The sequence below is a fragment of the Penicillium verrucosum genome (genome assembly GCF_028828655.1).
Source record: "Penicillium verrucosum strain IBT 35672 chromosome Unknown utg000003l_segment0_segment0, whole genome shotgun sequence".
Lineage (NCBI taxonomy): Eukaryota > Fungi > Ascomycota > Eurotiomycetes > Eurotiales > Aspergillaceae > Penicillium > Penicillium verrucosum.
In genome coordinates this window covers 896,941-910,894 of record NW_026643212.1, presented here as the reverse complement: position 1 = coordinate 910,894, position 13,954 = coordinate 896,941, and the positions used below count along the sequence as shown (strand labels likewise).

The following is a 13,954-nucleotide window of genomic DNA, read 5'->3' as shown; positions in this document are numbered from 1 at the left end:
GATTTCGTACTAAAGGAGCTATCGTAAAGCTATAGTGATATAGACTAGGTTATAAGTATCTCGTCTCGATAACTTTATGATTTCCTTTTAAGTACGGAAAGTAGGTAGCGGGTATAGACCTAATAGGTAGGAGTTGTTAATCGTATTAATCCTAGTACTTTAAAACAACGGCGACCTCGAACGCTATCGGAGTATCTAAGTTCCGAAGACGAAAGATAGTTTAATAAAAGAATCTATAGTAATAAGCGTAATAGCTAAAGTAGTGATTATCGCCTAGGCTCCTCGTTTAGAGACTCGACGATACTGAAGATATAATAAGCAAAGACCGAGGGACGTTTCCTTTTATATTATATCTCTCTTATCGTTTTCTTAAGGGAATCTTAGGGAAAGTAATAATCCGTATCCTATAATATTATACTAAGTAATTACCCTTAATAAGCGTGATTCCCGAGGTAAAAATTTGAGTTATACGTTAAACTATACGTATAAAAATTAGACGTTCGGATTATAGCTTATATACCACCTTCTAAGGTTAGATAGCGGCAATAGTTGAGTTTTCTATATTATGTTAAGACTCTAGTCCGTGACTTTATTAAGAAATTCGTAGATCAAATAAAGAAATTAAAGTATTAGGAATGATTTACGAAGATTTGCGGCGTAATAATGTTAAAATAAAGAGCTTAGACGGGCGTTAATTATCGAATTTTACCGCTCTATATTAAAATATCGATCGACTTTATATCGATTACGAGCGGTAAAATAACAGCTAAGTTAACTAGAGATAGGAGATCTAAAACGTTTTCTTATAATATAAAGTAGTGTGCGTATATTAGTAGTAAAAAGCTAATAATGTAAATATATATACGTATACGTAGAGGAATAGAAGTAACTTAGAAAGGATTAGACAATTCGTTATTAAACTCTAATTTGTATAACGCTATACCTATTACGGTTAGCCTATACCTAACTCACACTATCTATAAATAATAGTATAAAAATAGCTAGTTAAGAGAGAAGAATTATAGGCTACTATAATTCTATCGACCGTTTCCTCGAAAGGAAGGAGAAAGAAGGACGGTATATATACTTAGGGGAGCTTATAAATTTTAATAATTTATACTTATATAGATATATAAAGCTTATTAAGCTAGAGATAGGGGCGGAATATTAATCGAGGTATAATAATAATTTATAGATAATATCTCTTATTCCTAATCCTTTAGCTTTATAAATAAAGTATCCGCTGTGATTGCCTTAATCTAATCTTAAGGAACCTTTCTTAGAACCTAGAGAGAACCCTTTAAGTAAACCTTATGACCTTCAACCTAATCGGGCTATGCTCGAAGAAGTATCGGAGTTGTTAGTAGAACCGAGTGGAGATAAGACGTGTTTAAGTAGGCTATGACTACTGATTTGTAATAGTCGGTAAGAATGCGGTCTATTAAGAGGGTAATGTACCCGCCGAACAATTTCTTATTATAGTAGTATATCTACTATATAAGGCTTAAAAGTAGGAGAGACTCTACCTCCTACCCGAGAGGATAGAGCTTAAATATAGGATTATAGCCCTAGAACAGTAATCTTATTATCTTATTTTAGGGTTTATCGGAAGTAGATATAGAGTATAACTTTAGAATATCAATATAATATACGGTAAGCTAGTACCTTAGTTTCTATACTTATATATATACGCTTAGCTAAGTTACTACTATTATTATAGGAGGGTGCCGGGTATTGTTCCGCTAATGATCGGTATCCGCGAATAGTTCGAAAAAGAGAGAGTAAGTATTGTCGTTTTATAACTCTATATATTTTTATTATAGGGCTCGTAAGAATAAAGAGTAGTTATATACCGTAGATTTCTACGTACCGGCTGCGACTTTTATATAGAGGTTTTCGTAATAACAACATTCCTAGCTAGTATAATTAACTTTTCTTATCGCTAGAAGGTAGACCGCCTAGGGCGAAAAATAGTCCGCCCTAGGGTTTGTTTACTAAATCGTTTAATAGGAGAGTGCTCTCGGATACGTTAAGAAAATGCTAGATATAACTAAGATTTATATCTAAACGCTCCTCGATTAGCCTTTAACGCTCGCTAAGGTCTTAACTACTCTTAACCACTCTTAACTACTCTTCTTAACCGCTCTTCTTAACTACTCTTCTTAACTACTCTTCTTAACCGCTCTTCTTAGCCGCTCTTCTTAACTACTCTTAACTACTCTTAACCACTCTTCTTAACCGCTCTTCTTAACCATACTTCTTACTTACTCTTCTTAACCACTCTCAACCACTCTTAACCACTCTTCTTAACCATACTTCTTACTTACTCTTCTTAACCACTCTTAACCACTCTTAACCACTCTTCTTAACCACACTTCTTACTCACTCTTCTTAACCACTCTTAACCACTCTTAACCACTCTTCTTAACCGCTCTTCTTAACCATACTTCTTACTCACTCTTCTTAACTACTCTTAACTACTCTTAACCACTCTCAACCACTCTTAACCACTCTTCTTAACCGCTCTTCTTAACCATACTTCTTACTCACTCTTCTTAACTACTATCAACCACTCTTAACCACTCTTCTTGACCACTCTTCTTAATTACGCTGTTTACTGTAGTTAATAATGAAGAGAATTGCTAGCTCGTGATATCTGGTTTTCTGGAATGCTTAAGCAAATGGCCGTTGCTATTTTATTAATGATGGTAGCTCTAAGTTTATACCTACAGAGCCTATCCTTAGCGAGGGACTAACTATGTAGGTGTATCTGATTTATTCTTTGAGGTTACTAGAAGGACTACGTGATATCTAATTACCAAAGCCGTGGGTATATATAGACTTGATATATGGATAGAGCGAAAAATAGAGTAATTTCTATTCTCTCTAAATTAAAAGAAAGTTTGCTAACTACTAGTATCGTATATACTTTATTTAAGTAAGACCACACCTATATAGCGGGCGTTTTGATTTAGAAGTAGAAAGCGGGACCTTTAGAGTGATAGATATTATTAAGATAGTGAATATACCCCCTATACGATAGTCTTACCTATTATATAGTATCTAGAAAGACTAAACCCCTACCGACGAGGCCGGTCTAGGCCCCCGTGAAACCATTAAGTAGTCGCGTATTTCGATAATTACCTATCGCCTAAAAGCTATTACGAAAGGCTAAAGCGTTTTAGTAGCTAAAGTACTATAGACTTATACCATAGGTAAGTAATTCGGTAATAACTATCTAGTAGTATATCTTTTCCTATTTAGGTAGTATTAGTATAAGCCTGTAGTACTACTAATTCCCTAGGCTAGGGATAGGTTCTTTAATTTTATTCTTAGTAGCTATTACTAGAGAATAACGAGTAGTAGGTATTAGACCGCGGTAAAAAATCTATTATTATAGTATCGTATTACACTTAGAGGACCCGATCGCTATATATACTCAAAGCCTAGTATAGCATTAATTGAAATATCTTTCTATAAAGTAGCTAAGCCCTAGAAGCTTCGTAGATAAACCCTAACGTGCCTATAGTTGCGTTCCTTAGCGATAGTATACGCTGTTTAGCTATTCGAATCTTTTAGTCGCTTTTTTATACTACGCCGATTAGCTAATAACTATATAACCTTATAATGCCTACTAGCCGTAGTCTACTAGAAAGATATTCTCCCCTAGTCGTCTACCATATTTATATTTATATTAGGACGCTCTAATAATATTTTGATAATTTCAAACCTACCTAGAGCCGACGTAAATATTAGCGTAGTAAAGGAGGAGTAATGGTTTTAGTTATTAATTAATAAAGATCCTTCGTAGCTAACTAGGAGATAGATAATGTCGATATACTCTATTTTTATTACGATCTAAAGTAGCAACGTCCCCGATAGGCTTATTTGGTTGATATCGGCTAAATTCTATAAGAGAAATTCCACCGTTGCAAATTGTCCTACGCGATATACTAACTAGAGCGGCGGAAATATATTAGTAAATTAAGGGCTTTTATAAGGCCCTAGCTATCGGAAGAGGACTTTGACTAAGTCTAAGGAGCTATTCGTAGTAGCCTTTACTAAAGGTATATAGCCTAGCTTATCGGCGTAATTAAGGTCTAGATATATTTGCTATAAGAGGAGCTCGATTAATTTAATATCGGAATTGCTTACTATATACTATATTACGGTGCGTCTATTCTTATCTTAATGATTAAGGTTGAGGTATAGACTTAAAAGTAAGGCTTTAATAATAAGCAGCCGTTTGTTAATAGGGAGGAAACGGCCGCGTCCTTTAATAGCTAGAAGCAACGGAGTTTCCTATCGATGGTTAATATAGTTAATATTAACTCGAGGATTCCGTATAAGTATTTAGATTGCTTTATAGTCGCTAATTTCTATCGCTAGGTATAGTGGCGTTTAGCTATAATAGTCGTAGATATTGATATTTGTTCGCTTATTAGATAAGAGAAGTTGGAAGATATAAGTTTAGCGATAGGTTAGCGCAATTGAAATAGGCGCAATTCCCTCTAGTGATTAGTTATTAAGATTAATATTCTATATATTAAGGAGTCGTTCGATAATTCTAACGCTTCTATATAGAACAGCGATCGAGAAGGCACTTTCTCCTAAAGTATTACGCTATATAATATTTACTAAATAATAGCTTAAGAGCAAATTAATAGCGTCTACGTACCGTAACTTTATAGCTAATATAAGCGGTATAAGGCTAGAAAACCTTCGGTTGATATCTACCTTTTCTAAACCTAGAAAGTGTTGGACGATGCCTAAGCTTCTATATTCGATTGCCTAATAAATTAGCGGGGTGTCTTAAAAGTCTATGTAATCAATAAGGCTCTTCCTAAAGACGACGTAGGATTCCCGAGATATAAGATATAGACTTCGAAGGTCTTTCTTATCGATAGACTTGCTAATCTATAGAAGTAATTCTAGTAGAAGTCCTAAAAGCGGTATCTCGGTAGATTGCGTAAACGTATAGATAATAACTATCTATATAGATAATAATAAAAGGAGGGCTTAGAGTAATAATTTAGAGATTAAGTCTACTACCGCGAGTAGTTAGCTAAGGAGCTTAGGAGATACATTTCTTTATAGCGGTAGCTTCTATTTAACTATTTTTAAGGGTATATTATTAAAGCTAGTGTACTAAATAACGATATCATTAATACGGATTTACCTAAAAGTAGATATCGAGTTACTAGCTTCTAGGATCGTGATACTTACTCCTAGGACCCTACGACTAGTTTCTAGGAGCCCTAAGGATCCTAGGATACGGCTATAGTGTTCCTAGGAAATACCCACCCGTTCCTAGGAGTTATATATCGTACCTAAGTCTCTAATATAACGGATATACGAAAACCTGCTTTCGATATAAGTGCTATAAGGTTTGATCTAGGCAAAGTTTTCTTTATAAGGCTATCTTATGCTTATATATATACTACTATTTAGAAGTTATAAGGATAGTTAAAATAGTAGATTGTTTAAGATTGCTAGAAATTTAATACTTAATAGAGATCACTTAGAAGCTATAATATAATACAAATCAAAATATATATATTACGTTATATTACTCTCTATAATTACTTACTAAGTTCTCTTTCTTATCTGTGGCGGTATAGACCATATAACTATAATATAACTATTTGTTTTATTATAATAAGCTAGCTGTACTATAGTGGCGTTTTATAAATATTTGCACCTTAGTACTCCGAAGTCCCTAGGCCACCTTCCTTTCTACCTATTAAAACTTTATTTAACGCCTTTACTAATAAGTAGTAATTAGAAAGTTTATTTATACCCCTATAGATATATAATAGAAGCTCTAGCTTATAGGCTATAATAGAGGAAAGTATAGGAGAAGGATTAGGCGGAAGTACTAGGGTACAAATACTTATAAAATATAACTATAAGTTTTCGCTAGAACAGCTAAGAGTTGCTTGTATTATTAGCCTTAAAAGGTCTTCTTTATCTACTAAAGCTATTTTCCGGATAGATCTAATCAAATACTACTAGAAATAAATCGATTATTATATAAAGGTATATCCGTAAGCCCGCCTAAAAGGACGCTTATTAGGCTTTAGATTTACTATGCTTAAAGTATAGGGTGTTTGCCCCTTAAGTTTAACGTACCATATTTACTCTTTGTAGAACGAGTGTGATTTAGTAGGTATCTAAGCTATCTATTTATTAAATAATCTCTTATTCTCGTATAGCTAAAAAATTCTAATAGTACGATAAGGAGTCTAGTTTTTAAAGGTCGGTAGAGGGTCGGACTACCCGGTTAAATAGCAAATTTTATATAGACAAATAATAACCTAGTATAAGCAAAATATTTTTAAATAAAGAAATGATTTACTTACCCTTCTAATTAGCCCGAGATCTAGTATATCTCTAAGAAGGCTTTAATTCTATCTAAGCCTATCGCAGTAACGCTATATTAATATCCGCGAAATAAGGCCTAATTTATCTTAGGGTCAAATTCTTCCTCTATAGGTCACGTAACTTCCGTTTATTCTTTACGTTAAGCCCCTTAGGGGGATTATAGCTATTTAAACCACCTAGATAATACTAAGGCGATAGAGTTTGTGCCTTAGTTCTAGTAAGGGGTCTACGAGGGCTACTAGGAGGGACTTAGTCACTATAAGATAGATTTTGCTTGCCTTCTTCCTATATAAGTAGATAACTATCGTAGCTAGATTCTACGGTAATAGCTTGATTATAAGTAGGTAAAGAGGTGAGATATTCTTACAAATCTTTCCTCTCCTTATTAGCTTTAGTGATAGTATAGTATCTAGAAGGCTAACTAGTAAAGCTTAGAGCGGGAGGTTATAGCTATTTTATACCACTAACGGAAGTTGCCTTATACTCTTTATATAGGGAAATAAGTGATTTCGGCTAGATAGTAGCTTAATTATAAGATTAGCGTATATTATCCCTATTAAATTTAGGCGTCTCGAGGATTCGAGGATTAATAGCCTTAAGGCCTAGAGTTATTAGCCCCGAGCTAGGCGAGGAGCCTAACTCCGAGAAATATAGTTCTATTAAGTTGCTCCTACTGCTAGCGCTATATTTATTATATATACTTAGCCCTAAGTATTATTCTATATTCTCTTTAATAGACGGAAGTAAGGCCGGGATAGGGATAAAAGACCCTTCTGTTAAATAGTCCTTACGCCTATAATATAGATATAAGTAATTATAAAATCGGGCTTTCTTAGGACGACCCTCTTATAGACTAGTTAAAGATCTTTAGGCTTCTAACTTATAAGTACGCTTTCTCTTATTAGGTAGCTTTAGATTTTGCTATATAGTTTCCTTAAGTCTATGCGTATTATATAAGTAAAGTCGGAGGTCACGCTTATTATAGAAGCTTTAGGAGTATCCGTATATTAGCTTTATCTAATAATACCCGATTTTAGCTAAGTACTACCCTTTAATATATTCCCTTAGATTGTTACTTTATAGCCAATATCGTAAACGCTTTTCTATAGAGAGACTAGGGTCCTATAAATAGAAGGGGTAGTAGCCGGGACGAATAACGGTATAACGATAGGTAATTACTTCGTAGTACTAGGCTTTCTAGGACTAGAGATAGGTATCACAATAATCCCGCTATTAACTCGATAAACACTAATCTATATATTTATAGTAAAACCGTATCTCTAACTCTAGTCTTTAAAGGCTAAAAGCTTTCTTACGCCGAATATATCTATGAATATAAGCACTTCTATCACATTTTCTTAGACTAGTAGAGTTAATATAGGCTAGGTTATTATTAGGACGGGGAGCTTACCTTATAATATTAATTTAGCAACCTTTTATAGGACAGAGGCTATATACTAGGCTTTTATTTAGGAGGTATACCATATTAAAATCACGGAGATACTACGTCTATAGATCTTCGATAAAGAGAAGTTTTTTATTAAAGGAAAGCTCTTTAGTAGAGGATATAGCTATTACGATTCGCGTAACCTCGGGTATAATTAGCATTTAAATACGTACGCGAATATTATTTTCCGAATAGGTTAGCTCTTCTTTTCCTTGATTAATAACTTTCCGGTCTCTCTTCTCCTATACCTACCGAATTTAATATTACTTAAGTTCGAAAAGACGATACCGAACGAGCGCCTTCCTATATTCTAATTTCTTATTCTTAAGGCGATCCTCGTTATAGTTCTATACGAATAAATCGATCTAGGCTCTTATTTCTACTATATTTATTTTTTCTAAAATACTCTCTTTAATCTCTACTAGCAACTTATTAGATAAGCCACGTTCGTAATATTAAATATAACCTTAGAAGTACTCGATATAGTCGGACTAGTCTTCTTTATCTAGAATAGCTCCTACTATATCTATAGAAGAATAGTAGGCTTAATAATACTCCGGAAAAGTGTTTAGCCCCTTATATACTAGTATCTAACTAATAGGTATAGAGCTATTTCTCTCTATAATAAATTTAGTATTAAGATCTCTATCTTATATCTTTTAAGTGTTTATATGGTGTAAGGGGCTTACTTTCGACTTTTTTCCTAAGGTTTCGTCGTATATAATAGATCGTTACTAATTTATTAAAGTACCCTATAGTAGTAAAAATCTAACGTAGGTAAGAATAAAATTTTTATTTCGTTAAAGGTATCTCCTAAAGCCTATCCGCCATAGTATATCTAAGAACTAGTTTATCTAAGTACTCTTCTTTCTATTATAACGGAATCTTACTATTTAAAAGATTAAACTACGCTAGATTATCTATAGTATCTATCTTATAAATAGTACCGTATACTAATATAAGGGAGAGAAGAAGGTAGCCTAATATAAATTGCGGCCTATTGCTATCCCGTATACTAATTCCGAATCTAGAAGTACTAATTAATAAAGTCCCGTATATTTAATAAATATACTACTATATCCTTCTAACTTATACTATATATTTTTTATATCGACGATTTTTAAGCTACTTCTAATCTACTTTCTAACCTACCGCCTAACGACCTATAGATAAAGGAAATAGAACTAACTTAATATACTAGAATAGAGATTAATATTATATAATATCGCTAGATTAAAGATACCTTACTTCGTATCGAAGACCTCTTTTATGTTTGTCCTTACTAGAGGGTATAAAAGCTCCGACTCTTACTCTAGTAAAGAGATATAGCTAGAGAGCAAATAAGATAACAACTTTAAGTAGTCCCGGAATAAATATTTAGTGATTAGTCTACTATAAAAATAAGACTATTCTTAAAAAATCTTGCTTTATAAAGTTGAGTTTCTCTTTCTTTTAGTCTATAACGACGCTATCTACTATCAAAGTTTTTTTTATCTACTATATCTAGGTAAGTTTAAGATAATCTTAGAGGGGAAGTTACGAATAAACTAACTATTTTTATTTCCTTTCGATCGTCTAGGACGATTTTAGTTCTTATAAATTATTTAAATCTACTAAAGAATTTCTCGGTATACGTACTTATAGTTCTTACTATAGGTAGACTATCGTCATTTAGTCGCCTTTAAATAGAATTTACGTACTAGCGAATATACGCTTTGATTATCTTATATATTAGAGTAAGAGAACCGAGGGAAGTTTTATAATATTCGTACCTATTCTCCGGGTCTATAGTAAACCTAAAGGAAGGTTAGTAGAATACGTGAATAGGAAAGGATTACTACTTTAGATACTACGTAACTTACTCGAGCTAAAGGTTTATGGTTTCTCGGTATAATTCGTTCGTTTTAGGGAGCCTTTTATCTTTCTCCCGAATTAAGTCCTCCTCTTTATAGGTTCTAGGGGAATAACCATTCTTTTCCCGCTATAGACAGCGCCTCTCTTTCGCGAGTTTATCGCGCTTAGTAAAAAGTCCTTTCGGCCTATAATTAAGTAAGGCGCGACCTAAAGGTAGGGAACGCATTTAAAGTAAAAGAATACGATATTAGATTAATATATAAGCTAAAAGGCGCTTGGATAGAAGATATATTGATTATTATATACTAATACTACTATATAGTTTGCTCTTATATCTAAGATCTTAAGCTCGAGCCGCTCTGAATTAGAAGAAAGATAGAAGCAATATTATAAAACGGATGGGGTTCTCCACTCCGTCCTACGCCCTTTCGTTATGAGGTATCTCCTTAATAAGATATAGTGCTCTAAAAATTAAGGGTAGCAGCAATGCTATCAACGAACTAACTATCACAGTATAGACGACCCTATGGGGGCTAATCCCTTCTAGGTATAGTCTACGGTGGGCTGAGTGCATCAGTGTTGCTCACTGATTGGACACTGAGCATCACTGAGTAATCAGGGAGCACCCAATGAGCACTCACTGAGCACTCACTGAGCGTCAGTCATTCTGCACGTGACTGATCTGAGCATGATCACTGATCTGAGCCCGTGCTGACATCTACTCAGTGAGCCTGAGCCTGAGCACCCTCATAAAAGCGGCGGCAGCTCAAATAGGAAAGCCCCACCCGCCAGGGAAAATCCGGTACGTATAGGTACAAATATCACTACTTGAACTTTCCCTTTTCCGAATAGCAATATCACCCACTCTTGTTTCTGCACCTCTTCTTTGGTTAGAACCTTCACTATGTCCTTAAGGAAGATAGCCAAAACCAGACCGGGAGGTTGTAATAGCCACGGTGGATCTATTTTCTAAGGTCAGCTTCGATGGGACTAGTAGGATACAAGTGGGAAGGAGGATGCGAGGGGACTTTCCAAAGAACCAAAAAAGCAATCAAAAAACAAAAACATACAACAGTGAGGATTCGCTGGTGGTCACCCACCCAACTACTAACTCACCGGCGTGTGGCTTGAGTACGGCTGAGCGGACGGGAAGCCCTATTTTCCACACCCTATGGTCGTATGTACTTGTGCAAACTATCAAGGGGCATATATAGCACAGGTTATACAACCGCGGGTAGAAACAGCCGGCTGGCGATAGAGAGAGGTCCCATGAGTTTCAAAGGAGACTCAATATAATTGAACAAAAACATACAAAAGCATACAACAGTGAGGATTCGCATGTAATCACCCACCCAACTACTAACTCACCGGCCTGTGGCTTATGTGCGGTCATTAGTTCGGTAGGTGTCGCCCGGGTGAGGGAGGATTGGGTGAGAGCCGCCTTATGGTCGCGCGACCGGGTTCTCATCAGTGACTAGTTAGAAGAGTGCAGATACTGGGACAAAGATTCCAGACTCCCTCATACGGAATTCAACCAAAATGTCATGGTTTGTGTTGTACCTACTTCGGGATCTGTGGCATATTGATAAAGATACACCTGAGGAACATACACGAAGTCGCCAGACAAAAACTGGGCTTCCACCAGAACAAGAAACTTTGCAAATAATCGATGATTTGTTTACTCCATTCTCGTTCAGCGATTCAATGAACTTTTATCTCCTAGTCCAAGTGAAAAAAAGAGTACGGGGTTTGTCCTCTAGGTAAAGTGGGCTTAATAGTAGGGATGATACACTATGAGTTAGGGCAAGGCTAGACCGAAAGAAGTGGATCACCTGGACACAACGCACTAGGATCATGAGCGATGAAGTGAGTCAGTCGTATATATGCTAGTTCTCACTGCACGTCTATTTTCTGTTAGAGATGATGTTGAGGAGTTTTTGAAGAAACGTGATAAGTTTATCCTTGGAGCTTGCATTAAAAATAGAATTCGGTGGCGGAAAGTTATTAGCCGTCCTTTGAGGTCGATTGTCGATAGGTTTCTTCAGGGCCTATCATGTTTTTGTTTTGGTTTTTAGTCTCAACGTTGTCTGGGTAACCTAAAGATAACTAACCTAAACAAGCGTCCTATGAAAGCCTAGGCAGACGAATTATACAAGGCAGCAAGGTTATTCCCTCATTCGGGCTTGGTAGTTTTTACACCGCAATTACACTATAAAGCCAACAAAAGAAACATCAAAGTGAAAATGTGCCAAAGAATGTGTTCCGCCAACACACACCCGCTCTCTAGAGCTCGCAAGACACAGGCCCTTATCTCGGTGATTTCGTGGCCGTGTGCTGTCGCCGCCGTTTTTACGAGTCGCGAGGGCCCTCACGCATTGATTCAGCTGGGTATAGTGAGTTTTCCCCTCCTACCATGATAGAAGACTATCTAACAATTTGAAGATCACTATTTCTAGTATTATACCTCTACTTATACTTTCCGGGTATCGCAAATTCGGAAGTCAATCTTATTCGCTGCTTGAAATCGCTTTTGATGGCTTGATCGCCTTACTCCTAGTCGGGGTATATATTTCCGGAGTGATCCTCCTTTCCACTCAACATATTAGCGAATGGGAATCTGTCTGGGACTATACGCTTGACCGTGGTCTTCCCCAGATTTACTCTAACCTCTCATGTATCATTCTCGGGTAAGTTGGTCTAGTAATTGAATATCACCGGGTCTTTCAAATATACTAATCCCCTTAGTCTGTTATATTTACGCACCTTTTCTCAAGGCTTCTTCCATAAAGGTGTCATGTCGATGCTCAAGGCCCGATCGACGGATGCTCCAATTACCAACATTCAGAATATGGCCGTGGGCGCGGCGGGCTTTGTCTCGACTGACAGTCCTCGGGGTTTGTACACTGATGATGTTGAGTCGCAACTGTTTCCACCCGAGAGCTCCTTAATCGTGATGGATAATCAGACTACTGGCATTGTGACAAAGGAGTGAAGCTTTTGGAATGCTAAGGACAAAGCTATATGGATGCAAGGGTCGATTTGTACGACCTTGCAAGGGTCCAGTCTTTGGCTCGATGTAGTTCTTCTAATGTTTCGTCAATGAGATTGAAGATAGCTATTATGTGATAGATAATCGCCAGGATTGCCAGGAAAGTACATTTCCCAAACCTTGGGGCTTTTAGTCAAGACTTTCTTTTCGCTTGAAAATGATCAGTAGCACCCTTATGATGAGCTTTTTATGGAAAAGCCTCCCCAATACCGCGTTCGGTCGTGTCTAGGACAGACATTCAATTCTTTAGCAATGGACTACATGGGGTTCTCAAGTTTACCCTATCTGGAAATAGTTTGGGGTAACCATATTTCTGAGAACGAAGTAAATTATAGATGGCCCTGGAGCTGTAAGACAGGCTAAGTGATTTGACCCCTATCACCCCTAGGTGAGAATTGGCACCCCGTTCTTACCTCTCCTACCCCAGTTCCCACCCAGACTTCTCACATCACACTCACCCTAGAGTGCTTGGGTGAGCTGTGAATTACCGTTCGAGTCACCACCCATCGGGCGACCCCACCTACCACTACCCTCGATGAACGAGGTTATAACAAAACATCTTGGAAGTATTATAAATACGAGCATATCTTACAAGTAGTTTTTAAATCGTATTCTGCAATTTGAATCTAGACTCTGATGTTTAACACAAGGGTATTGTTGGGTGCATGGATGCCTTAGCCCCACATGGGCCAGGCATATATAAATAGTAGATAGCTTCTCTCTCTCTCTCCCTTCTTCCCTTCTCTCTCCGTCCACTCTGCTCCCTACGGATCCTTACGCATTACTTCTTTATTGAAGCTTTACATCGTAGCATCCTCCATCAGGTATCCTTCGTTTTTCTTCATCTTCCTTCATCTTCCATGCCTTGATCAATTACGACACCGAATTATCCTAACCGTCATGTGTTATAGATGCCGACGCCCCCTAAGGGCGTGCGGTTTTGGTGCGGCGCCAGTATGAGGCTTGATTCAATGACTCGATGGTTGTGTTTCACGCTTTGGCTCGAGAGGAACAGCCCGTCGGGGACTCTGTTCCTCGGACCATTGCTGTCTCTGCGAAAGGCCTGTTCTTCGTCTCTGAGTGCAATCTCTTGCGCTCAATATCAACAATTAAATCAGTTACCAATTCTTTCTGGACTCATTTACATATCAAATTTATACAACTCTTGAATTTGACAAGATGTAGAAGTGAGTTTGGTTACTGGTTCTTCTCAAATATAC

The 13,954-nt window shown here is 36.7% G+C and overlaps 1 protein-coding gene across 1 annotated transcript; it reads left to right on the top strand.

The window, feature by feature from the left end:
- Positions 1-11,940: 11,940 nt before the first annotated feature.
- N7516_008136 (uncharacterized protein) lies at positions 11,941-12,677 on the top strand (the record flags this gene model as incomplete). The annotated part of the gene is made up of 3 exons (XM_057220856.1): positions 11,941-12,078; positions 12,128-12,372; positions 12,431-12,677. 3 exons carry the CDS (start codon positions 11,941-11,943, stop codon positions 12,675-12,677), a joined length of 630 nt encoding a protein of 209 aa, XP_057071128.1.
- Between the last annotated feature and the right edge of the window lie 1,277 nt (positions 12,678-13,954).